General features: G+C 39.9%; 1 protein-coding gene across 4 annotated transcripts; it reads right to left on the reverse strand.

The window, feature by feature from the left end:
* Positions 1 to 74: 74 nt before the first annotated feature.
* PRKAG3 (protein kinase AMP-activated non-catalytic subunit gamma 3) lies at positions 75 to 23,679 on the reverse strand. Of its 4 annotated transcripts, none has more exons than XM_039365812.1 (13): positions 23,155 to 23,646; positions 21,710 to 21,752; positions 19,182 to 19,789; positions 17,671 to 17,752; positions 14,394 to 14,452; positions 13,188 to 13,233; positions 12,079 to 12,133; positions 11,065 to 11,191; positions 9,747 to 9,912; positions 7,467 to 7,504; positions 6,339 to 6,485; positions 4,256 to 4,349; positions 75 to 1,071 (listed from the first exon to the last, which is right to left on the reverse strand). In XM_039365812.1, the coding sequence occupies exons 1-13, from the start codon at positions 23,188 to 23,190 to the stop codon at positions 1,058 to 1,060; spliced, it is 1,515 nt and encodes a 504-aa protein (XP_039221746.1). In that variant the 5' UTR covers positions 23,191 to 23,646; the 3' UTR covers positions 75 to 1,057. The 4 variants fall into 4 exon arrangements, 3 of the variants coding, with proteins under 3 accessions (XP_039221746.1, XP_039221744.1, XP_039221745.1); XR_005559467.1 differs by having other exon boundaries at positions 938 to 1,071; positions 4,169 to 4,349; positions 23,155 to 23,647; XM_039365810.1 differs by lacking the exon at positions 4,256 to 4,349 and having other exon boundaries at positions 23,155 to 23,679.
* Positions 23,680 to 27,748: the final 4,069 nt, after the last annotated feature.

Raw genomic sequence — 27,748 nt, forward strand, 5'->3', positions numbered from 1 at the left:
CAGCCATTAGTTCTTGCTTAAAAAACCAAGTGCCACTTACTGGAAAATGGAGGTATGATTCTATATAAAAGGGGTAGCAATGTGAAAGATTTATTTCCCCAAATGTGATAGCAATAACAGTACAAATTATATTCTGACTTGGAGGAAAACTCTCCCATATTAAATTGTGTCCCCCCTAGTACAACCTTTCTTACTGTGTGCTACAGTTGCACAAAAACAAAATCTTGATTTATACTGCTGGCTTAAGAGGAAAGATGAATTGCTGACAGTAAAACCAGCTCTCCCTGTCTCCAGTTGACAGAGGGTATTATGTTTCAAAACAGGGGAAAATACGTTGAATAGGTGCTTAAAAGTGTCCAGACTTAAGGGCCCTGTCTACCTCGCAACAATTACCCTAGGCTAGTCTTATGCCTTGCAAGTGGTTCAGTGCAATGAAATAACAAAGCAAGACATGAGCCTATTTTAAGAACTAAGAAAAAACCCTGCAGGTTTTTCTAAAGCCGCTAAGCCTAGTCCTTTTCAAGGTGTGGAATCTGTCTTTAAGTTAGAATTAATCCACCTCCTGGTCTATCATCCTGCAGCAAAGGTAAAGAACTTTTGGGATTAGGCTTTATCCTGAAGCAGTAGCCATCGCGCCTCTAGCAATCTTTTTTTCCAACTGAAGCAAAAGAGACCGTGAAGCGTGTTGGATTTTCAAATACAGTCTCCTTCTGTAAGTGAGGCCAAGAAGAGGAGGCAAGCAACAGATGCAGTGTTCAAGACACACACCCCTCCTCCCCCCCCCACTTGTAGCAGACTAGTTTTTGTATATTAGTTTAGGGGCGAAGAAGTGACACCTCCATTGGCAATTCTGAGGTTAGAACTTTTGTCCTCCTCAGGTCTCCTCTCAACTTTCTTGATTCACTGAGAGGAAGGAACCAGCAGTCAAGTCTCCAGTGTTGGCTCTTGAGAGGCTAGGCCTTCTTCATCTCTGTTAGAGCTCCTCCTGGCCCCCACAAGCCACAGATGCAGTAGCAGTAGATCAAGTAGCAAGTAGTCCTGCACACCATCAGAGGGACTAGCGGTTGATGCCTGCAGAATGGAATTCATAAAAGTTAATATCTAGTGGGAAATGAGCCAACCCTTTGCTGCTTTTGGCTACTGAACTGCCATGAAGCTTCTGAGAAACAGTGCAAGGAGTATGTCCCACTGGACAGACCCTACCATGATTGTTTTTCTGAGAAGTACAGTTCTGAGGGAGAACGCAGGTCAGGCTATTACAACAGTGTCCTCAAGTACATATACGCCCTTTCCCCATTTAAAAATGATCTGCTTTGCTGATCAGCTCATTAGGAGGTACTTTATTGAGACTGAAGCCACAGGAGGATAATGACCTTGGATTTTGATGTACCAAATCAATACACTATAAAGAGCAAACAATGATTACAGGTTGTACAGAATCAGAAAGAAGCCCTCAAAAGAAATAGGCAATAACTTTTGTATAAGCAAAGAGGGCTGAAACATTACTGGAGTCCTGAGAAGCAAGATGGTATTTGGAAGAGGCTTGGATAGGCTCCTCCCTAATTAAGTAGGTAAGAGGGAATAAAGTATAAGCAGGCTTGCAAGATTCTGTTATTAAAGTCAATCTCAATAAAAGTACAGTGCTGGTTTTTCTGCAGAGTTTGGTTCCTGATCTGGCCGGCCCCAAATTGCTAATTCATAGTAAAGCAGAAGCAAATAGGAGGAACCCTGGGAGTTTTAGGTTACTGGATGATTTGCAGTGGACTGGCAAGAGTTCCTGACTAATAGCTGCAGCAAGAAGATATTTTCTTTTTTCACACCTAAATTGATTTACATCTAAATTAGTGTATACCTAATTTTATTTATTTATTTATAATAAATAAAATATACATTAATAAACAAAACGCTTAAGTAGTTAATTATTAATTACAGTTTCCAGAAAATTAAGTATAGGGTTTTGTCAGACAGGTCTCTGGGATTTATCTTTCCAGATTCTGGAAGATGGAATTTTGGGTTTAAAAAATGAAGTGGAACTGAGCAAGCCGACTTTGTTCTGCTTTAATGTCATTTTAGTGCTCCAGCAGAATAAACATAGTCCTAAAACAAGTATAATGTGACAACTTGCAACTATAAATCACCTATAATTACAGCTAGAGCCCTCAGAGAAAATCAGAGCACAGCTTCCAATCAACAATACTGGCTGCAGTCCTAGATTTTGCCTAAATTAAATGCATCACATAATTGCTGACTTCATTAAACCGTGAATCAAGGAGAAACTCTTAAGACTGACTGAGAAAGACATTTGTTACAGTACTCATAGTTTTAACTCTTTTTTGAGTATTGTGCTGGGATATAGAGTGAAAGTTTAAGGAAATTTACAAATTAAGGATGTTGGTAAAGAAACGATTATGCTTAAGCAGCGTTATCCATGCTTTTCCCTTCTACTTGAGAAAGTATGCATATACCTAGAGAAATCCATAAAACTCTGCCCTCCTTATCTCTAGGTCTAGAAGCCTTGACATTTTGGAAAGTAGAAGGACATATTGGGAATTGCCAGCTGAATCGTTACTAATAGACAAATTCTATATTCAAATCTATGCCAGCCAGCTGAGTGCACAACTACAGATGGGCACAAATACAGCTAGCTTTGGGTTTGTGGCAACAGCAAGAAATCAAAGTCAAAGGCTCAGTCAGGCTCATTCTAAATCAAGCACAATGGAGCAAGGCAAGAAAAGGCTTTCGGTTGGGGCAGCTTATATGCACATGGCCAAATTGTCATGATAACCCTTACAGCTAAAATGATGCAGCTTTCCTAAAAGAATTAGGCTTTATTTTTTTAACTTTTCCTGTGGGATTACTACTTCACAGCCAAGAGGTAGCCAAGACTGTCCAGAGCTATGCAATATAAGAGGCACTTGTCCACCAAGCATTAATGGAAATTTCCAGGGCTTTTTTTTGTCATAGAACGCCCAGAACGGAGTTCCAGCACCTTTTTTGGATGGAACCTTGTAGGGTAGGCAAGGTGGGTTGTATGACGTGTGTGAGTTCCGGCACCTTTATTTATTTTTTTTTACAAAAAAAGCACTGGGAATTTCAAGGAAGACAGTGGAAGGTTCCATGGCTTCTTTTCCTAACTGTAACATTGCCATGGTCACTTCACCCCAGGTCCCCCATCGCATCCGATCTATTGTGGGCATTCATTCTCAGTTGGCCTTCCACCAGCACTCCTCTCCCACCACTTGTCCTCCATCCTTCCCCCCACTGCGTGGCCATGGTGATTCACCTAGGGACACTCATTTGCCCAAGGCCACTGGGAAGGCAGAGGCTCATCCCTCAGTGTGTGGATTGGCCGGCGGATAATTGTCCCAGGCCATGAATCGTCCAGGGATAAGTGTCCTGGGCAAATAGACTGTGGCCACCGCAGTGAGGAGAGGACAGGGGACCAATGGCAGGAAAGGAGTGCTGACAGAAGGCCAGCTGAGAATGAATGCTCACAATAGCTTAACTGCGATTGGGGACCCTGGGTGAAGTAGGCATACGGCAATTGTCCCAGACCTCTTTGTTACTGAGGATTCATTGTGTACTGCTAGAAATGGATATAATGTGGAACTAATTTATTAGTGCTAGGTAAAAATAAAGAAATTTCTCTCTCTCTCTCTTTCTCTCCCTCCCTCTCTCTCTCTTTCTCTCTCTCTCTCTCTCTCTCTCTCTCTCACACACACACACACACTCAGACACACACAGCTGCTTGGCTTGTTGCCTGGAGCAGAACAATCCAAAACCCTTAATTATCTCTTTTGCCACAAAACCCTGTGTCTATTCACTGTGTATTAACGCAATCATCAAATGAATACAAAAACCACAAGGCTAAAAGAAAAAGCAACTGAACTTAAAAGCTTGCATTTAATTTTGGAATCCTTCTGTTATCATAAAATTAGAAGATGAGATTCTGTCTTTTTGAATTCCCCCCCCCCCCCAAAAAAAAAGTCTACATTGCTCCTATAACTCTGCTGCACCAGCCTTCTTCCAAGCCAGGAGTATAGTGCTAGATGGAGTAAACATACAGACCTGGCTTGATATGATGGATATGAGAAACCAGCAGCAAGTTAAAAAATGAACAGCAGCAGCAGCAGGAAACAGGCTGGAGAGGCCAAGGCCTGGGGCCTACCTGAGCTGGAGAGAAGTGGAGGAAATGGAGGGTGCAAATGGAAGAAGGATGGAGCGTCGACCAGCTAAGAGTTTAGGGCATCGATACCTGCAGGTGTGAGCACCAAGGCTTGGAGAATGTCAGAGAGAGACACGATCCCCCGCGGAGTGTTCTTCTTATCCACCAGAACCAGGCGATGGACCTACCCAATGAGTGAGCCGAACACCATCAAGGCAAAAGTAGGAACAGGACAGTAAAGATGAGTTTTAGATACCAGACAGAAAAGATACCAGAAGTGAAATAACAGTGTTTAGCACAGTCTGTTTAGGAATTAAGAGCATTCTGTGGGAAAGGTAGGTGGAAAGCAGGGCTTTTTTTCTCATAGAACGCCCAGAACGGAGTTCCGGCACCTTTTTTGGATGGGTAGACAAGGCGGGTTGTATGACGTGTGTGAGTTCTGGCACCTTTTTTTTTTTTTTTTAGAAAAAAAGCACTGGTGGAAAGTATATAGAAACAAATATGGTGGAGCCTCAGGTAGGCCTTATTGCATCGCTGTCATCTCCAATGGCCTGGAAAAGAGCAGATGCCCTGGCCAAAAGAAAGCAAGGAGTGCTCTTTCTAAGCCAAGTTGTAAGGTTATCAATTACACTTAAAAAAAAAAAAACAATGTCCCTGTGTGAAGGGGTTCCTGAAACATCATCCCATGTTTTCTTATATTGCTCTCATTATAAGGATCCCAGCTAGAGCTAATACAGGTAGTGGTTGACTTACAACCATTCGTTTAGTGACCATTCAAAGTTACAACGGCACTGAAAAAAGGTGACTTATGACTATTTTCACACTTGTGGCCGTTGCAGCATCCCCATGGTCACGTGATCAAAATTCAGCCTCTTGACAATTTGTGACAATTGCAGTGTCCCAGGGTCATGTGATTTGCTTTTGCGAGCAAAGTCAATAGGGAAGCCAGATTTACTTAACAATGTTACTAACTTAACTGTAATGATCCATTTAACTGTGGCAAGAACGGTGGTAAAATGGGGCAATGTCCCAGGGTCATGTGATCACCTTTTATAATCTTCTGAAAAGCGAAGTCAATGGATAAGTCAGATTCACTTAACTGTATTACTAATTGTAGTGGCGAGACAAGTCATAAAATAGGGCAAAACGCACTTAATAGCTGTCTTGCTTAATAACAGAAATTTTGGGCTCAATTGCGGTCATAGGTTAAGGACTACCTATAATTTCCCATCTGACAAACCTCTGGATCCATTTTATTTATAGGTTGCTCTCCAATCAAGGATATTTTATTTGTTTTAAAGGGGCTATGTTTTGTTTTATTATTTGTAAAACACACGTTTTGTCACCAATTTTATAACAAGATTTTACTGTGGTTTTTATTTCCTTTCTCATAATTATTTCTCATAAAATAATTTTTATTTCCTTTTTCATAATTTTCTTTTTCAGCTGCTCAGTGTCTATAATAAAGCACTACCACTACTTAAAAGGATGTTTATAGAGGATTGTAAATAATAGTGGTAATAATCAGATGCTTTCACTATATGAGCTTGTATTTGCCATAGCATCTTGCTATATTATGTATTTGCAACCAATTGTTATTATTAGTTGTTAATTTTATTTGCTGCCTATCTCACCATGGGACTACTCTAGATGGCTTATAATAATAATAACAACTGTCTATTCCAGGTACTTAAAAAGGATTCGATAGGGAGATAAAATGCCAAATTCAGTCTAAACATCTGACTGATTGCAACCAACCATAATAATAATGCCATAATTTGCATTTTTATGCTTAAATCTTCTTCAGCTGCCAGGAAAAAAAAAACAAAAGCTAGAAGTCCAGATATTACAAAAGTTGCCCACACCAGATTAAAAATGTAAAATAAAGATCCATATGCAGCACCCAAAACACACCCATACATTCTACTGTTTATAGTCTTTTCCATATGAAAAAGAGCTGGCTAAGTGAGCCTAGGTTGCTTCTGGAACACCTGTCAATAAAAGTCAGGGGATAGGTGACAGGATGGTTGGATTAAAACCATACATCAGCCATGACCTAGTAAGCAAAAGGCTTTGGATCTGAAGGACACACATATTGAGGACATTTGGGGAAAGAAGGACATGAATTTACCCAATTCACTGCCCACTCCTGTCTACGATCCTGGAGCCATACCTGCTCTTTGGCAATGCGATCAATGATGTCTTCTAATGTTTCATGGGGATGGCATGTAAGGACCCCTTCTAGGCAGACCGAGCGCTGTTTCAGGGCTTCCCCCACACTAATGTCCAGGTTGTTGTAAGACTTCTGGGCAGCCAAATGCTATGGAGAGCAAGTGGATAGGAGGAGTTTGAAGGAAAGAGGAAGTACGGCATTACGGCATTATGGCCACCATGATCTCTCACTGTTAAGCTGAGAGAACACTGAGAGGCACTTTGAATTCTTTGAAGCAAGGCCTTAGCATAATCACCTCATAGTGACGCACTAATTCACTGATAGGATAGGTCACATTGAACCATGGTTTGCTTAACTATAATTTATTACACAAATTATGATTGGCTGGGCTTCTAACATTTTATGTCACGCCTGACAGCTTTCTGACTTCAATGGCTGGGTTCATCCAATATGATAAGGTAAAATGAAACTAAAAACAATATGTTCTAGTGTGATAAGTAAACCCAGTCATATATAACAAATTTTCTATGGAAACAAAACTACCCTAGTAAAAGGATTCATCTAGATCAGGGGTGTCAAACTGCCAGCCCGCAGGCCAGATGCGTCATGGTGAAACCGTGCCCACCCCATTGCTGGCACATTACGTGATGTTGCAAGTTTGATACCCCTGATCTAGATCACTGTAGAATTCCATGAATGAGATAGACAATAATAAAAGCCTCATCTGGAGGCATTGTCCTTACACTGCTTCTCTAAAATGCATGAGTTAAAGGCTTTTTCCTATCTTAAAGGTGAACAACATACCTTTCTTATACCATTGGTTAAGAATTGCTGTTTCCCCATCACATAAACATACACATTTTGTTTTGTATGTGAACTGTTGTAGAGTAGTCCTCCTTGGTGTATTTATCCCAAAATTTTGTTCCCAAATAATTTATCTTTAAAATAACAGTTATCTTAGGATTGGGGATTTATTGCAAAAAAAGTTTGGTAAAGACCTGTTTGTTTTTTATTTCTCCCTCCCTTGGGTATGGGGCAAATCTTAAATCTGGGAATGACTTCCTTTAAATACAGCACTTCTGTTTATTAGATCATCTGAACCTGAAAGAATAACTGCCCCATACTTACAATCACATCGAAGCGAGAATAGAGGCCAACTACTGTTCCTGTATAAAAAGCAGAAAGGAACAGCAGGTCAGGAATCTCTCCAGGTGTAATGAATTAAAGATTACAATGCATGAAAGTTATCACAGAAAAAGTTAACCGATTTTCCTGCAACAAACCTGACAATGAACATGCTTTCACAATTTCATCATGAATTTCCAGGCCTGCCTTACAGCTTGAAGCTAAGAATGGAAAATTAACATTACCAATTTAACCAAGTTATCTCTACTGTATACAGGTATTTTATGAATGAATTCCTTTTTCAGTATTTGCCAAAGAGGATCTTAGCAACTATTAACAGAGTTAAGGATTGATTTAGCTTAAAACAGAGTTAAATTAGATACATATTCATTAAAATATCTTTGTGCATCTTATTAATCACCATCATCCCAAAATGTTGGGAGTTTTTTTGAAATTCTGTCATAAAATGACAAAAAAATCTTTATTTACCTGATGTCAGTGTTTACAGGGGACAACTTTATTTTTCGTGGTATTAAAAGAACAAAAGATTGTTCTGAAATATCTCTATCTTAAAAGCGATAAGCTTGAATCAAGACTAAGGCTTCAGTCATATATCTGAGAAGACTTACTGAACTCACTGGACTTATTTTAAGTATGGATCCACAGGGTTATTCATTTTTATTTTATTTGTATCCTGCCTTTATTATTATTTTTACAAATAATTCAAGGCAGTGAATATATCCAACACACCTTCTTTCTCCTACTGTCTCTGCAACAATCACCCTGCGAGATGGGTTGGGCTGAGAGAAAAGGACTGGCCCAAAGTCACCCGGCCAGCTTTCATGACTTGAACTCAAGATCTCCTTCTTTCTAGACTGATGCTTTAACCACTAAACCAAACTGGCTCTCATTTATGTTGTGAATTAGCATCACGTTCTAGCATGCCTCTTTGTAGCACTTTAGTCTGCAACTGGATATCCTGAAGACAGCATCATCACTCATAGGAAGCAAAGGCATAACAAAATGTGATAATACTGGGAAGTAAATATCAAAGGAGAGCAGCCCAAATATAAATGAGCAACAGAGATTGGAGAGCGCCAGCAATACAGTATAATATTGTACTGAGAGGAGAAAGGAAAAAGAGATGGACCTAGGCCAGAAAAATAGATTGTAACAAGCATGCTGACTTAGCCATGTGCAATAATAAAATATTGGCAAGCTAAGCCTCATAACTATGACAACTCAAATGTAAAGCTGCTGTCATAGTTGTGGAGGCAGCAAAAAGAGGAAATTATTCGAGCTTCTGAATGATTGGAGAAATGACTATCATAGTTATCCTGGCTTATGACAGCACAGATCATTTCTCCAAGAATATGGCTATCAGCTTCAGGGGCTTGTATGAGCCGAAGATGAACACCTTCCCCAAAGAGCTAAGGATCTTAGCCATGATTAGAGTCGCCCACTTGGGAATGACAGGGTTTGTACTTAGCATCTCTGGAAGGAACCAAGTTGGGTAAGGTCAATTTACATAATTTCATGAGGCACCTATAGTTACTTTTCTCGTTTAGGGATAGAAAACTCTCACGTTCCAATGATTCTGGGGTACTAGTGGGGGTAACTGCAGAACTACTAACTGTAATATTTTAATCCAGAATTGTTCCACTCTACTCTGCCTTAGGCAGACCCCACTTGGAATACTATGCCCAGTTTGGAGCACTGGAGCACTCTAAAAGGACATCAACAAGCCCCAATAAGTTCAGAGAAGGGCTATCAAGATGGAGACAGGAGTAGAAAGTAAGTCCTATGAGGCCACTTAAAGAAAGTGGATATGTTTAAAGAAAATTGAGGGGAGATATGATATCAGTCTTCCAAATATTTAAATGGCTATCATACAGAGGAGGGAGTAGGTCTTGTATCTGTCGCTCCAGAGGGCAGGAATAGAACCAATGCATTGAAACTATAGGAATGTAAAATTAGGTTACAGTTATTAGGAGAAATGTCTTGCTAATAACCCTAGTAAGTGTGGTCAACTGGTAGAATAGAATGCCTCATGAAGTGAAATATTCCCCATACTAGAAGTCTTTAAACAGAGGCTGGGTAGCCACCCATGTTGAAAGGCTTTAACAGATTTGGACTAGATTTTCCTCTGAGGTACTTTTCAACTTTATGATTCTGTAAAAAGAAAGAGCTGCAATTAGCTGTGCTTAAGCATGTGAGAAAGTGGGCCAAGGTTGAAACTGGCACTGCAAAGAGAAGATAAGCAGCCAGAGATTTTCCCCACACCTTTTTCATTAACCACAGGTAGCGCCGAGACTCTGCGATCTACAAAAATCTCCAGAGCTGTATAGACAGGAGCTGAATCTAGGACTATTGCAATGTCACGAAAGGTACCAATGCCCAGCTCATGGATGGTTTTCTGCAGGAAGCGTGGCTTTGGAAGCATGGCTCCCTACAATGAGAAAAAGAGAGGATTATTGTGGAAGCCAGCTCCATCCTTCTTTCCTCACGATGGAGGCACATAGATACAAATGCTTAAAGCAGCAGCAGAGGTCTAGGACAAAAGCATTAATATGCAATATGGATTAACATCTCTTACCACAAGCTTTCAGTCTAAGCATTTCTCTGAATCCAAAAAGCTGATAAAAGTCAAATTCCCCTGAGGTTCTCATTAGCATATAGCAATCTCGGGTATCTTGTTGAGGCCTGCACTTGGAAGCCACTGTTTTAATTCCCACAATGCTCCTGAGTCAGAGTCAGTCTTTGAACAAATGGAAGTTTATGGTGGCAGTTCGTAGCTGACTACATCTGATTCAGAGCAATGATATCTCCAAGGAAGCCGGCAGGATCAACCAGCATAGGAGAGAAAGACACCAAAATAGGAGAGGGTTCATTAAAAGGCAGTAATATTTGCTCTTCCAATATGTCTCCAGATTATTTGCCTAAATAATTCTTCTACAATGATCATCAATCCAGGTTTTATTTTCCTGGGCCAAAGGGTGTGTAGATCTACTTCTGAATCCTTATTCTGCAGCTTCACTGATTGCTTCAGTGACACCCCACTTATTTCTATTGTTTTTCTTCCAAAACATTAGCCTTCTTAAAATGAGTTCCCCTAGCTTGATCAAATTCCCTTCAGAGATAAAATAAGGAAAGACAAAGAATTAATTGGGTCTGGGGAAGAAAAAAAAAACCTTTGACCAAGGGTGTCCAATCTTGGCAACTTTTAAGAATTGTGGGTTTCAACTTGCAGAATTTCCCAGCCGGCATGACTGGCTGGGGAATTCTGGGAGTTGAAGTCCACAAGTCTTAAAGTTGCCAAGTTTGGACACTTCCGCTTTAATCTTTCACAGAAATCATGAAGAGGAACGATCCATCTACAATGCCTCGCCTACAATCCCTAGCATCTTTTCCCTGTTTCAAATTGTGAACATCTTGAGGGCAGGAAGAGATTTGCGTGCCTGTTTTTGAGCTCGGCCCCCCCAAAAAACTTTTCTCTCAATGTTTTAAAAGCACCATGAGCATTGCCAGTGCAGGAAAGAATTCAGTAGAGCCATCACAGAGCAGCAACACTTCAGGCTTCCTAGACCTTCCCAGCACTCACAAAGATATGCAGAAATTTGAGGATGCGTTTGTGGGTCAGGATGTGCAGGACATTCCCCGAGATGGGATCAATCACAGGCAGCCGGTGGATCTTATTCTTAATCAAGGAATAAACTGCATCAAAGAGGCTAGAAGAGGGAGAAAGGAGAGACAAGAAAAGGCCTTGTGATGTTCCTGGGGGGATGGGGATGGGCTTGGAAACTTCCTCATCTCTGGACAGTCTCCTCCAGGGCATTCAGGAGTATGGGCAGCCTTGCTTCAGGATGGAGGAGTACGTGAAGGAATACAGCTGAGTTATACCCTGTTACGGAAAGAGGCTTGGAGTACAGATAGTCCTTGACTCACAACCATTCGATAACAACCGTTCGAAGTTACAACTGCACTGAAAAAAGTGACATTTGACTGGCCCTCGCACTGTTGCAGCATCCCCATGGCCACATGATCAAAATTTGGGTGCTTGACAACCGGCCTGTATTTTCAATGGTCGCATCATCCTGGGGCCATGTGATCACCATTTGTGACCTTCCCAGCTGGCTTCCAATAAGCAAAGTTAACAGGAGAAGTTGGAGTTACTTAATGACTGCATGATCCACTTATTAACTGTGGCAAAAAACCCATAAAAATTGGATGAAACTCACTCAACTATTGCCTCACTTAGCCATGGAAATTCTGATCCCAACTGTGGTTGTAAGTCAGGACTTTCAACTAGGCAGAAATAAATGTTTTGTGGTTAAGAGATGATTGGTAAAGCATCCATTTTTTTTTTGCCTGTTATCAACTGATTAAAACTATAAAGTAACATAGATTCTACTGGAATACCTCTGGTTCTCCTTATGGGATTCAGATATCCCACTTTATCAGAAGTCTTTCTGATTTCTCTTTGACAGTCACAAAATGACAAGGGTTTTGTGGTACGTGGCAGAGAGAAGCTTTTTGCATTAGGTGGTGGGAATGAAGGTTGACAAATCTCTTACAAAAAGGATGCTTTCTTGCTCTTGGGAAATGCTTGACTTACCTGTGGTTTGGAGAAATGTGCACCAAAGGCTTGAAGGAACCCTGCAAATACACCTCTGGAGAGAAAGGGAGACAGTTGGATAGCATATAATTAATGGATGTGTAAATAACTGCAGTTCATAATGTAATAAGGGCAGATTCTATCAACAATACAAGCTGAGTTTGCCAGATTGCCTTAGTTTATGTGCTTGTATAATTTCTTTATCTTTCAAAAAAAGAATTTAGGACAGTGGTTCTCAACCTGTGGGTCGGGACCCCATTTGGGGTTGAACAACCATTTTACGGGGGTCGCCAAACAACGCAGTCCGCCATTTTTTCCCCCTTTTCCTTAGCTGCGCTACTCCCTTTTATTCTATTGGCTTTTGAAAGCCAATATAATAGACTCTCTTGAATAGAGTCTAATTCTATTGGCTTTCAAAAGCCAATAGGAATTGTCCAGGCTGTCTCTGCCCTGCTGAGCCCGCCAAAAGTCCCATTCTGCAAATGGTGCTGCACCAGTTGAGTAGTCCTCAACTTACGACCAGTTGGGTAGTCCTCGACTTACGACTGGTTGGGGGTCGCGGCATTAAAAGGGTTGAGAACCACTGATTTAGGATAATAACAGACCAGCACTAGTAGCCTATATAACCTCTGGAGAATAACAAAAACTGGACTGTAAGGCCAGCATAGAAAAAAATGAAAGAAGTGTATAGTTATAGCATGAAAGAACTAATAGCAATAGCAGTTAGACTTATATACCACTTCATAGTGCTTTTACAGCCCTTTCTAAGCAGTTAACCGAGTCAGCCTATTGCCACCAACAATCTGGGTCCTCATTTTACCGACCTCGGAAGGATGGAAGGCTGAGTCAACCCTGAGCCAATGAGAATAGAATGAATAATCATTATAATTATCCGTATACAGCCAAATAATATTTATCATTGGCAACCATTTGCTTAGTAAAAGAATACTGGACAATTAGCTCTCAGTTTAAAGAATGGTTTTAATCTAACATTAATGCATGTAAATTGACATAAATGTATCATTCACATATGCAATGATGTTAACTAATGTTAAAAATGTTAAACTGCATTTATGATATCCAATTTCTCTTAGGGGTACGCTGCTTACCTCTCCAAGTTTCAATTTTGTGTCCCTCAATCTCGTATATCTGAACCTGGAACAAAGTAATAGTAGTGAATAGGACAGATACCATTGTTGATCGTGTGAGTTTATAATCACTACTGTTGGCTATTATTGAATTAGGAAGAAATACTGGATTCAGAAACCATCCATTATTCTCCAGGGATCCAGTCTGGAACAGTGGAAATAACCCAATCCAGTTCCTATCACTCCAAAGATAATTCATTCCAAACTCAGGGCTTCCAGAGTAAGCTTGGGGAAAAAGAAAAAAAACTTAGAGCTTACCTACCTTCGGTTTAGTATGGAAAAAACACAGATAGATGTTTCACCAGAATTTAGAATCTTTCTAGACAAGGCAGATCTTCATAAATGGAAGATGTATGTCAAATTTCATCATGCAGAGTTTTAAGCTGCATACTTTTTAAAATGTGATTTTTTTTAAAAAAAAGTGACTGTTGTTTTGGGGTAGACTGTGAAGAAATGATCTGACCAACAGATTTCAAATTTTAAGATACGTATTTCAGAATATTTAAAGCATAAATATTAAAGAGAACTCCTCAAAAGTATGAATCACTTGGAACACACTGTTTGAGAGCAAGATGGACCCTCATTTTTTTAAGCCAGCCATTCAGTATTGGCTTCTTGCTTATGGAAGGGGGATGGATTGGATCACCTTCAAAGCCCCTTCCTGTTTGCTTGAATGAGAAACCAACAGGGTAACTTCACATTGTTTTTGGAAATGGCTCTATGGCTAGCTGATATGAAAAGACAAATAGGTTGACTCTCAATAAATATGTTGAGTAGACATGTATTATATAATTATAATTTTTCCCCCAAATTCCGTTTCTAAAGTGTTTAGGAACACTTCAGATTTTTCTAAAACATTTATTTTTAAACACACTAATATTTCAGTAACAGTTGTATTTACCATGTCAATGAATATTTATTCTAAAAACTGCTCATAGGCCAATGAAAAACAATTTGTGGTGTGTCCATTTTCAAACTTTTTTGTTCACCTACCCATTTTTCCAGCTGAAAGGCTCAACTCTTAGAATCCCAAATCTGGAACAGCTCATGCCTGCAACTTAATTTTAAGTGGTTCTCCCAATTTGTTTCCTCTCTTCTTCTCTCCAGTCCCCTGAAAGAAACTGTCTACAGCCACTTTCCTCCAGATTTGAGAAGATGAAAACTCACCAGAGGGGATCGATAATAGCGATGTAAGATATTAATAAAATCAGTGATGGTCAGCATTCCTGCAGAAGAGGAGGTAAGAGAATGAATGAATGATACTTATACACACCCAGAGGTTGCAGGAAATGGGCTGCAGGTTACAAGCTGCAGGAATTAACAAAACTTACATTACGTGTGGCTTCTTATAGTCAATAATTCCCCCTTCCCTTGCTGATTTCCACACTCCCATTGATTTACCCCTTCCTGCTGCCATTAGTATGGAGTGCTATCCATTTTTCCTATCCCATAGCCACTAGCTATCAAAGCGGTAGGGTAGGGGAAGAGTTTGAATGATCTAACTAGAGATATGTTAGAACTCACAGGTCACAAGTTGCACATGGGCCCCTGGGACCCATGATTGAAATTTGGGAACAAAACACAAATTTGGCAACTTATTCTTTCTTATATCTATTGAAGTAAAATAAGCCTATCCAGTTTTCTCTAGACTTGACAGACCTATTTTGCTAAGCAAGTATTTTGCTTCCTTTCCACCCCATAGTTTTGTAAATACTACATTTGCAATCTTTTAAATAAATGTGTGTGTGTGTGTGTATTTAAAATGTTGCTTGGTCCGACCTTAACTGAAGCAGGCACCAATGCATGAGGCAACAGAATGGACCCAAAATGTTAAAATTGATATTTTAAAGGCTTAAAGGTGCAATTCAAGGTATTGGTGATCACCTTTAAAGCCCTTCATGGCATGGGTCCAGGTTACCTGAGAGACCGTCTCACCCTACTGGGATTGGCCCATTCCACTCATACCAGCAGAGGAGGCATGTTGCGAGTACTGTCAGCCCGATTATTCCAGCTGGCAAGATCCAGGAGGAGGGCCTTCTCTGCTGCTGCTCCTGACCTCTGAAACATCTTGCCTCTCTCCAATGTGAGGTTGGCCCCAACAATCCTGTCTTTTTGTAAGGGGCCTAAAGACGGGGAGGAACAGCACAATGGAGGTGGTTGATTGAGTAATAACAGATCCCACCTCTCCTCCACTCTGCCCCTCCGTCCTCCCCACGTGTCCTTGGTTTTAATGCCTGATTTTAACTTTTTATATTTTAGCCTCCCAGAATTACCCTATGGTAAGATGGGTGGCCAATAAATTTTATAAATAAATAATAAAATAGTAAAGTTTTATAAATAAAATTATCCACAAGTTGGCAGTAAGGTGAAATTATGATGTGATTTATAGCTCTTTCAAGGGAAAGTGCTACAGTGAAAGTAAGCATCTAAAACAGCCTGTTCCAGTTCCAGGAAAAATGTGTCCAAATATGTCCAGAGCCAGTTCATATACCGTAATCAGTTTCCTTCTAAGGGAGACAGAATTATTCTTTTTACAAATATGACTGTGACTGGTAGGTTCTTGTGCATTTGATTTCACGCTGGATTTACTGATGGGATTACCAGAGATGCTGCATGTTGTCTTATATGAGGTCAATGCTGCCAGCGCTACCTCTAAAGGAAAAACATTTGTACAGGGAAGGCGTGTAATCTCTCTGGCAGCCATAGCACAAATAATTCCACAGTGAAGAAGAGCCAGCGGCCGGATGGGTGCTAGTGGTTCTGTAGTAGGCCAACTATTGCTCAACAGATCACTGATCTCTGAAGGTTCCTTCTCCATAAACCATGGATTATGTGGATGAGTGATCTGATGCCAGCTTAAGAAGGAAAACTTTATATGGATGGCACGCTTATTTAATTTAGGATAAAAAAGTTGATCAGGTTTTTAAAACCCATATTTTGAGAAGTGCCTTGTTGCGTGTCTGGAAGAAATATTATTATAGGTTAAATTATAAAATTCCAATTTGGGGGATTCCTGGACACGTGATAGAGGGAGTATCCAGGGGAGTGAATTTGGATAAGATTTCTTATAAGGAATTACTTAGTTTGGTTGGGCAAGATTGGCAATTAAAGTCATTGATTGAGTTGAAGCAAGAAAATATTGTATACTCTTGGTTTCACTAATCAATTGTTAGTGAGGTGGAGTTTAGATCAAAAGGTTGGTATCACCTTAGAGGATGTGAATTTGGTAAAACAGATTAAAGATCAAGGTCGAACTCATATAAAAAAGAATTTATAATGTTTTAATAGAACTGGATTCTGAAACATAATTAGTTAAAGATTGTATGATCAAATGGGCGCAAAATATTCAAGAGCCGATTTTATTGGATACAAGGGAGACAATTTGGGTTAGAAATGTAAAATTTACTCAGGCGCAAAATTTAAGAGAAAATTTTTATAAAATGTTTTATAGATGGCATTTAGATCCCCAAAAGTTGTCTCGCATGTATCCGAATTTACAGCCCAAATGTTGGAGATGTGGAAATTTAGATGCAACTTATTTTTATATTTGGTGGACTTGTAGAGATATTAAAGCTTTTTGGATTAAGATCTGGTGGAATATTCAAAAGATTTTTAAGAGAAATATAAAGTTTACTCCACAATTGTTTTTATTGGGTATTATTGTAGATTTTGATGTTAAAGAAATTAATTTGATGTTGAACAGCTGCAAGATTATTGGTGGAGCAATATTGGAAGAAAAACTTATTGCCTACTTTGGAAGAACGGATACTTAAAGTGTCTAATTTAGCAGACATGGCGAAAATCTCTGCCTATTTGAAGGATCATTCACAAGAAAAATATATTATGGTTTGGAGAAGAAGGATTGATTACATTCAGAAGAAATATGAGATTGAAAAGTATTATCTTGCTTTTGAGTAGATTCTAGATAATTATTATTAGTTTTAATTATTTTATTATTTTTGACTTAATTTGTTAATATTTGTTGGGAGAAGGAGTTAAAGTGTGTTATGGTTTTGATTGATAGTATAGTTGATTAATGTTAGTTAGATTATGTTTGCTTATTTTATTTTTTATCCTGTAATCAGTTCTGGGAAGTGGGGGAGGGGGGAAGGGGTGGGGGGCTTTATATTGTAATAAATTTATAAAACTTTTAAATTAAAAAAAAAGAAGGAAAACACTATGTTCGTGCCTGGTCATTTTACCAACTTTAATCTGTCTCTACAGCAAGTTGCCATGAAGCGAAGATCCATTGTGAGGACATGTCCTCGGCAAGCATTTCATGCTGTGGCAAGCAGGACTTGTGGATGAGCCTTAAAAATTTCTGCATGCATCAAATTCTTCCTCCTTGACTCTCCTTAATACAGCCTGAAATGGGTGGCAGTCCCAATTCCTCTCTCCATCTTTGCTATGCCCAACTGCTGCTGCATTCAGTTGCATCACTTACCCACAAAGCACTGCTGCTTGCTGTCCCAAAGAGGAGCGGCTCGCACCCCATTAGCCACCAGGGCCAAGAACGCCTTTTTAATCTGAGACAAGAGACAGAAATTCAAATTGACTGGGGCTGTATTCTGTGCCCCACGCCATACTCTGTCTTCCTAGGGCAGGGATGTCAAACTCGCCACTTTACATGATGTGTCGTGACGTAGCGCAACTTTTTCCCCATTGCCGGAGCTGGGGTGGGTGCGGTTTTGGCATGACGCATCCAGCCCACGGGCCAGCAGTTTGACACCCCTGCCCATGGAAATAACTGATTGAACCTTGCACAATGGACAAGGAAAGGTCTACTCCAGGGATTATTCTGCATTTCTCTGCTTTGATAGAATAAAAGACGATGTAGTTAGGGAAAGAGGGATCATTTCACTAAAACTGGTGAAGTGGTCACCTCTAACACAACATTCTGGTCAATTCAGGGAATTTTCATGCAGAACAACCAGGAACAGCTATATTCTTGTGAACCAGCTGTGCCCTTATTTTACAGCTTTTGCTCACATTAAATTAATCATGTTGACAGGCAAGATGAATACTGTAAATATGCTCAAGTTGATTCTTTGTAGAATAATTTCCAGTGAGCCTGAGATTGTACCAAAGATGGAGGCCATATTTTGTCTCTTTATAACAATGTTCTCACGTGCAAGCTTTCCCTTCCCAATGTGAATGAGGGACAAGTTTTGCAGCAGCATTAAAAAAAGATGTAACCAAGATAACAGCAAGCCCATAACTTCCTCATCCTAGCCACTTAAACACTACTGTAATTTATCATCGTGGATGTCCTTGTAACTATTCAGAAGCTATAGATGGTTCAAAATGCAGTTACTTGTTTGATAATAGGTTATGCTTGCAATAGTGGAACACCACTATTGCAAGAGCTGCATTGGTTGTTGGGAAGCTTCTGGGTTCAATTCAAGGTGCTGCTTAAAACATACAAAGCCCTCCAAATATCTAAGAGCGCACTTGCTTTTGAGTAGAATATAGCCTTTTGGAAAATGCTGGAGGGTAGAGCAGATCAAGCTTCCATTTCAAGGGTGTCAACAAGAGAAATCCATAAACATCCCTTCTTTCTTATAGTTCCCCTCCTAGGAACAACCTATGTGCAGAGACAAAGATGACTCCATCCTTGCTGATATTTCAGAAGGTGGTCAAGACCTAGCTCTTCCATAAGGCCTTTGGGAATAGAATGGAAGTATGACTATACAGCAGCTGTTCCCAAAGTTGAAATGAGGATGAGCCTTTACACTATATGTCATATTTTTAAACCTAATTTATATTAGAACATTGTTAGCTACTTAAAGTCTTTGGACTGAAGTAGCGTATAAACTCAAGTAAGTAAATAGGATACCAAGATACCAAGCTCCCAGTAGACTCAGACATAAATATAATCACATAGCAATACTCCCTCACTCCCTCCTTTACTACATGGTTACTACATGGTTCACAAAACGCCTGTATTCTCCTTACCTGCAGAGTGATCTCAAACACTACCAGTTTGGAGCTGGTGGGAATAGCATCATAACAGCGATGACTCCGCATGAATTGCATATAAATCTCAGCATCTGGACCCAGGAACTCAATATCAGGACCAAATCCAAGAATTTCACAGTCAAGGGAAATGACATCATCATCTTCCTGTTTGCCCTGTTCGAGCTTTGTGTCCTCTGATGTTACTCCTGTGCTGGGACCCAAGACTATGCCTTTGTTAAACTGACTTGTAACTTCTGAAATCTGTGTGACTGCTATGGTACTCCAATCCTTATCCCTACCCTGGGGCATCATGCCATTGCCTGCTCCATCATTGCTGTGAGCCCTGCCCACCTCTTTTGTCTCTGAATGGGTTGGCTTGAAATCCAGTTCAACAGCAATGGCATCTGCAGCTGTCACTTTGCCAATGTGTGTTGCAGTCTCAGCATCAGTTGGCTCAGGATCCCGCCTCTCAGTTCTGCCATCTGCTATTACATTTGTCAAAATCAAATTCACTTCTTTGTCGCTGGCAGTCAAATCCTTGGCTTCCTGTACAACAACATTGGCTTTCAAAGCAGATTCCTCAATGTCCAGAGATGAGGCGGGGCCTAGTGGGCAAGCATTGTAAATCTAAACATTGAAAGATCTTTGACAAATGAAAATAAGTCACACTGTCCTTTTGAACCAAGGCAAACGTCCCTCCACCTCAGTGTTTCCCAAACTTGACAATTTTAAGGCATGTGGACTTCAACTCCCAGAATTCCACAGCCAGCATTGCTGGCTGTGGAATTCTGGGAGTTGAAGTCCTCATGCCTTAAAATTGTCAAGTTTGGGAAACACTGCTCCACCTCATTAAGTCTATAGTTATGATGTTGACTCATATAAAGCTGCAAGCATGCATATGCTGGGCTGAAATTAATTCTGCAAAGAAGCAAGCCTAAACTTGCAGCAATTATAATTATACTGACCATCACTCATTTATATATTCCACCTGACCATACTCACATTAGAGAATAAATACTCATTTCATTTATTATTATGGTTTGTTGCACAGTCAGTCAGATGTTCAGAATGGATGTGGCATTTTTATCTGCCTACCAACTCCTTCCCAAAGACCTGGGATAGGCAGATATGGATGTCTGATAGTGTTGCAGATATTGTTGCAGCATATAAGATGTTTTGAGTAAAGCTGACTTTTGCAATTGACTGATGATTGTCAATGCCGATGGTGTTCAAATGGTGCTCCAATTATTTTGGGATTGCACCCAAGGTGCCTATTACTGTTGCTTTGCTTTATTTTATCATTCTATTTCTACTTGCAGGTCTTTGTATTTTGTTTCTTCTCCAATTCCTTGTCCTCTGTTCTGCTGTCTCCAAGTAATGCCATTATTATTATTACAAATAACAGAAAACCATAGATGAACTGACATCAATTTAAGGTTGTCTGTAGGCATTCTCATATAATAGGACAGGTATGGAATATATTAAATATTTTTTACCAAGGGAAGAAAGTTTATCCAATTGCTTCTAAAAATTGGCAGTGAGATCGCTGTATACTGATAAATACATGTCTATGACACTTGAACAATTTTATTAAGTAGTCCTTGGCTTATAACCATTTGTTCAATGATTATTTGAAGTTATGGTGGCATTGAACAATGATACTTATGATGAGTCTTCATTGTTCTCGCCATCACAGCATCCCCACAGATACATGATTGTAATCCAAGTGTTCAGCGCCCAGATCATGATTATAATATTGCAACAAGTTGCGGTTATGTGATCACAATTTCCAGTGTTCCCTCCTAGCTTCCCACAAGCAAAGTCAATGCAGAAGCAGCAGAAAATTGAAAGTCACATGAGGTCCTCACTTAACAACCTATACAGTCCTCATTTTATGATGGCAACAGGGATTGCTGGAATTGTTATCACTAAGCAATGTAGTCACATGATGTTAGACTTTATGACATCACTTAGTGGCAGCAATTTCAATCCCAATTACTATCGTAAATGGAGGACTAGATGTATAATCTCCATTGAATACCCATTGAGATAGGGCACCATTATTCCTCTTTGACAGAAGGAAAACAAAGGCTAGAAAATATTTGGATTTGGCAATGTTACACAAGAAACCTAAACTTTTAATAAACCAAGAACCTAAACCTGAACTTGAATTTTGAATCCAGTTAAGCTAAAAATATCAGTTGATTTGTTTGGAATGGAATGTGATAAGTAGCAACAAACCCAAATTTTCTATATGAAAACTACAAGATTATTTCAGATAGGAGAAAATTAGCATCAGGATATTGTGGAAAACAAGAGAGCACTATTAAGCTAAAAAGAAAACATCCTTGCTACATGGAGTTGTCACATAGTGCTAAACAGTGGGTACTCTAAATAATATGATTAGCAGTTTTAGAAGACCCCCCCAAAGCAGGCAGTTAATATCCAGGTAATATTCCCTGGCACAAAGACCTTCAATTAGCATTAGCTGAATTGAAAGTGGACAAATACAGAACACCACTCACCTGTTTCTTCCTGATGCTGGAGGCCATTGTTCAATGATGGTATCTGAGGGGCCAAGGAGAAAAGGACAGAATTAAACAGGGTTTTGTTACATCTGTGCTCAGTGCAACTTTTAGGATCTGAATGCTACAGAGCTGAACCATATACTGTAAATCTTCATGGCGAGAGGAAATCCTGTTTTTTCACCCAGGTCTATGAAACCAATCCAAGTTAAATAGTAATAGGATTTTTTAAAAATCAAAACAAAAGTGACAGCCCTCCTTTATTTTGCAAATAAGCCTTTCGGGTATTTCCTTGCATGGGTCTATTTCCTCCATCACACCACTTCTTGGAAATATTGAACACAGAGGAGAAGGCAGAAGCTTATATTTATTTATTTATTTATGAGACTTATATATCCTTGAGCCAGCAGAAAACAGTACCTGCATGAAATTTATTCTCCCCCTTACTAATACCTATTTTTGCCATTATTCCTTGGACTTCCCTCCAAGGAACTGAGTGATAGTACCTAACAGATTTTACTCCTTGATGCCATTCTTGTATAGAATTAGAAGGAAACTTCTCCTTTATTTGGTTTATATTGTACAGGAGTGCAAGGTGGTGTACCCTCTTTTTCCTTACAACAATACTGGGAGGTTGGAACAAGTGTGGAAATGCCCCATTGCTAGGCACATTGATTGGTTGGTTGGGTGTATATAGCTTCCCATCTTCAACTGCCACAACAATAAAACTACCCACTAATGCTCTGCTCTGCCTCTCCCATCCCAGGCTTTACTGCTTAGTAGATATTACATTCCATTAGAGTCAGTTCCTCACCAGCACCAGAAAAGGAGGTTGGAGGAGTAGAAAGAAAAGTAAGAGGAAGATATATCTAGAATTTTATTAAAAAAAAAAAAAAACAAATCAGACAGGGTTAGAAGGGAAAGAGGAGGAGGCTACATCTCCAGAAATAAATACAGAAAGCAGGAAGGCTGTGGGGTGGGGGTAGAAAGGAAAGGGGAAATTTATGTGCACCTAATGAGAAATTTGACACACAGACCACCAGTCAGTATATTAAACTACAAGGTGTTTCAGTAGCAGCAAAGCCGGCGAGGCCCATTTGAGAAGCAGGGTGGGATTCAGAGAGGAAGTTCACGCGGTGCAGTTGCTCCCTGTTGTACACAAATCTGTTTCAGAGCTGACCCTTGGCGAGAGATTTGGGGGCTTAGCTTGAAACCTGTCAAGTCCTATGGCTATTAACCCTATCTTGGCCTCGCTCTTCGAGCAGCAGAAAGCGGCTGTGGATGGCAATGTTGGCGGCAAGAAGTGCCCCGGGCCGACAGACAGACAGACAAATGCCATTTGAGTGATCGCTGCGAATCCTTTCTCTGGGCGGGACGGGACCGATCCCTGAGCCGGCGACTTGCTTTTTTGTGGGACTGTCAGCTACCGCCCGCCAACGCCTTACCTGCTCCAAGGCCTGGGCCGCTGTCGCTTGCTCCATGTCAGCAGCTTCTATTTGGAGCAGCTGGCCCAGGCGGCTTTAGTATCACGTCCACTGCAGGCGGGGAGGGGGGAAGAGAGGAGTGACAGCGGCAGTGGTGCCAGGAATCGTCTTCAGCTAAAAGCCATCCTGCCCTGAGTTGAACGCATCGCAAAGGCCGAGTCTTTTTTTTTTTTTTTTTTTTAAAACAAAGGTTCTCTGCATTTATAGCTGTTAGGCAGACAGTCTGCAGGAAATATTCCAGGCACCCCCGGCTGCTGCTGAGGAAGTAAGCTTTCGCACCAGCCTGCTTCTATTTTTCTTTTGTACTCATCAGTACGTATTGTATCATCTAATGATTTTATCAAACATTTAGATAAGCTACGTCAGTTGAGTATTTCCTGTTCTGTGCTCCTATTAAATTGTAGGCACTTTGTTCATGCGATCATTTGCCACCCTGTGCAAGAGAATGGGGAGGATTTCAGGAAAAGATCTAATTCTGGTGAACTTGAACTCATTCAAAACTGTGTCTTTCGGAATCAAGTTTGATTTCAAAGCCTTTATCGTGTCATAGTTTGAACACAAGTCTCGGCGTGGCTGTAAGGATAACTGAAAGGCTATTTTATATGGAATACTGTACCAAGCATTGTATAGTGAATATCTGTGAATCTGAACCTTTCTGAAAATGCATCAAGATTTATGTTAAGCAGATTTGCCCATTCTGTTCTGGCTCCAGACAAATTGGATACATGTGTTCTAATTGGAAAATTACCTGGGAAAGTGGAACCTATCTTTATCTACCATCTCATGCAAAATCTTTCTTTGCCCTCCAAAGTCTGTAAATTTAAAGAATGGGGTTCCCCCCCCCCGCATCTCTTTGCAGAATCTGCTCATTTTACTGAACCTTGTAGGAACTGAAGGAGACATCCTGCAGTTTGTTTCTCCTCAAGTTTTCCTCCACCCCCGCCTCCAAAAAAACCCCAAAGGCCAAGTTGTATTGTAGTGCCTTAGGAACTAAACCAGTACAGTTCAGAGGGACACTTCCTTGTATATATGGGACAGGCTCTGGACGAAGGCAAAATAAATACAGGTAATCACATTTTGAAAAGATTTTTCAGAGAGTTGCATCAGCCTACCTGTGGAAGATATAATATAGAGCAGTGGTGGCAAACCTATGGCACAGGTGCCAGAGGTGGCACTCAGAGCCCTCTCTGTGGGCATGCGCGCTGTCACCCCAGTCCTATGCCTTCAGCTGGGTTTTATAAAACCTTTTTGCTTTAGGCCTCCATCGCCATGTGCAAAAAAAAAAAGGTTCAATGAGTCAATTTCAACTTCTCACAGGAAAAAAAAGTCTTGCAAAGTTGGAATTGATTGATTGAACTTTTTTGTCCCACCCAGTCTGCCGTTACCACCGCAGCCATGCCCATCCAATGGGCCACACCCAGCCAATGGGCCACACCCACCCGGCACCCGACAATGCATAAGTGGGTTTGGGGTTGCAATTTGGGCGTCTCTAAAAGGTTCGCCATCACTAATATAGAGACTCTGAGGGGCAAATAGAGGAGTATCCATTTTATTTTGCCTTCATCCCAAAAGCCTGTTTATGTCATAAAATGACAAACCATTAGGAGCAGGCACTTGCATTAAGTTTCTCACCATTTTCTTTCACAATGAATATTCAATTTCTATTATTTTTTTACACTCTTACATACTCAATTTAAAAGAACAAAACAAATGCTAGTTAACTGGATCAAAATAGATATTTTCATTAGAACTAGCCATGCTAACCAGACTGAAGCTAGTTCACAATTGTCTTCAATGAACTGCAATTTGTTTTTTTACAAATCGTTTGTGACATTTAATAAATGGGGAAATAATTGCAAAATGCAGAACATTCTTTGGAGAAGAGGTCAATCCAGAAACCAAATGGTTTTATGCCTTGTAATGTCAGATTTTCACATATTGAAACCATTCCAGAAAAATAAAGCCTAGTTATGGACGTTTCTGTGTGCTACAATAAACGATTCAGATTTTGGATGACGAGGAATATGAAGCATTATAATGTGGCCTTATAGTAAATCAGATCATTGTGCCATATACCCTACATTTTCTTACGTATTTTTTTGAACCTATCATTATTCCCACATTGCATGGTCAACAACTTTGTAATCTGGCAGTTCTGGGAACTCTACTCCCAACGACTAAAGAACAAAGGCTGAATTAGAAAAGGGAACTTCTGGATATTGCTGAAGATTCCTAGTATCTTTCAACACTGACTATGATTTCCAGAGCTTCTAAAAGCTGCAGTTGAACAATTATGTCCACTGTTGATTGGGAACTTCTCAAAATATCAGCACCTCAGAACTACTGGAACTTTAGAGTTGAATTTGGGATGTTGGGGATGCAAACTGTGCTTTCTAACACTGGGCTGAAGGGACAAATTTATCTAGAAATGCACTGCTTGTTTCCAGGATCTCAGCCATGACAACTATGTAAGAGTTGTAATCACGTAATTCAAACAGCCCAAACTCTTAGAGATAATAGCAATAGAGAATATTATCTGAGCTGTTAAAACCAAAAAACAAGATAGTTGTACAGGCCAGACAGAATGGGGGATGAATGCTTGTTTGTTAGTAATTACTTAGGTTACGAGGAAGGGTGGTAGTGGTTGGAAGACCTTAAGATAGCTCAGAGAGTTGTCAATCTGGGGAACTCCTTAGGTCACCCAAAGAGGCTTCTCCCCTTTCACACTTCTACCAAGTTAGCTCTTTTAGGATATCTGATACAATCAGATAAGTCAGACTAGTTCACAAGTGATCATTGCTGTGGAATTTGAGAGGGTCACTTATATACCAACATCATATAATTCCCAGGAAAGGAGGCCTGATACCAACTTGAAGGGGAAGGGGGGGGGGAATTCATTGTAGGGCAATGACCCATTGGCTATTCCGAACAGAAGACATTTGAACCTTTCTTGTTTATGCATCTGGCAGAGAGAAGAGAGAAGCTGTGGCCAATACATTTCCCTCATCAACGTGGTTATTCAACAAAACAGATTTTAATTAAAAAAAAAAACCAGCATATCTAGTCTCAGCAGCTGTCTAGATTGTTTTGATACATATTAAAGGGCAGGTTAAACATCTTCAAGTCTCACGAAGAGTTGTGATTTCTCTTGGCTTTTTGTGGATTTGGTACAAACACCACCTCACCCTTATTTGAAGGATAGCAGTAACTCACAGATAAAACTAGTTATCGGCAACATTTATGGAATACACCTTAAATAGTTGCTATCTCCACCTCTGCCTCCAAGTTGACAAGACAGCAGAACAGAAGAGGGAGAAGCCTTGCAGAGGACCCAAGATGACTACCAGAGATAGAACTGAAGAAGAAATTTTAAATCAAAGGGCTACACAATAAACTCCTCTTGCTGAAGTAATGCCAATCATTCTGTAATAATGAAAAAGAAATCTGAAGGGATTTCAGGAACACAGTGTAAGAGCATTGTTTTAAGGATAGATTTGGTCAAAAATGCTACTCTGTGAAGCGTGCCTTTTCTCTAAATTCTTTATATTCACCAAAACATTTAATTCAATACGTATTTAATTCCTTTCCTGCTCCTAAAGGTTAATCAGGCCATCTGGGATCATAAATGATCCGGTAATAAAAATTAAGATGTCATGGTTCAATAATGCATGGTTCAGAAATATTACTACTATTAGCTGGAACTATATTTTCCTGGGAGGGTATAACAATATCTAGGGGTTATTTCTAAAACAAAGCAGTTTAAAAGGGAGTTTGTTAATCCAATGGAATTAAATCAAGACTACTCATGGACCACAAAGAGTAATCTCACACAGGGATGTTGTACACAAGGATCTTTGTACACTTAAACATCCATTACTGTAGTGTGATTCATGACTACTGCCTCCATCAATGGAGAAATCAACAATCTGAGAGCTACACTGTAGGAAACACTCATCCCTTTTTTGTCAAGATTTTTAATAAGATGTTCAGCATAAGGAAAAAATATGGGCTTGAGGATATCATTATTGCTACCTGGGGGAAAAATGATGGAATTTACTTCATTAAATAAACTGTACACTAGTCAAATTTTTAGCAAGGAAGAAGGAAAGTTGAAAAAAAGTCTTCTCTGTTTTGATTAATCCAAGAATCTCTTGGCACCAAAGGTGCCAAATGTCACCGACAAGATTCAGACATGTCAAAAAAATTTAGCAGCAGCTTAGTGTTCCAGCATACAAGAGAAATCTTAAGTGTCGGGAACTAGAGTGTCATATAGATCAATGAATTAATCTTTCATGCCCAAAGATCAGGTCAGCAAAAAGCTCTTGTAGGCTGAACAGTGCAAATTTCATATCCAGGCATTTGTATGCCATCATAAAATCAACACAGCCCAGGCCTATGTATTCCTCATGGAAATGTACAAAAATACTACTGCCTGATACTATATTTAAAATGGCAGCAAAGAAAGTACAGCTCACGATCAGCCTTAAAGATTTCTCCAAGACCAAGAAAAAGGAAACATTGCAATTGATTGGAAATAGTAGTGATTGAGAATGTA

This window comes from Crotalus tigris, unplaced genomic scaffold (assembly GCF_016545835.1).
Source record: "Crotalus tigris isolate CLP2741 ecotype Arizona unplaced genomic scaffold, ASM1654583v1 scf7180000020184.803716, whole genome shotgun sequence".
Taxonomy (NCBI): Eukaryota; Metazoa; Chordata; class Lepidosauria; order Squamata; family Viperidae; genus Crotalus; species Crotalus tigris.

What these genes read in the sequence shown, in the direction of transcription:
- PRKAG3 (XM_039365810.1), bottom strand. Translation starts at nt 23,190, where the DNA reads ATGGAGCAAGCGACAGCGGCCCAGGCCTTGGAGCAG. An exon ending in TGTTTGAGATCACTCTGCAG is followed by an intron (nt 17,753 to 19,181) that starts GTAAGGAGAATA and finishes CTCTTGTCTCAG; the next exon opens with ATTAAAAAGGCGTTCTTGGC. An exon ending in GCTATTATCGATCCCCTCTG is followed by an intron (nt 13,234 to 14,393) that starts GTGAGTTTTCAT and finishes ACTTTGTTCCAG; the next exon opens with GTTCAGATATACGAGATTGA.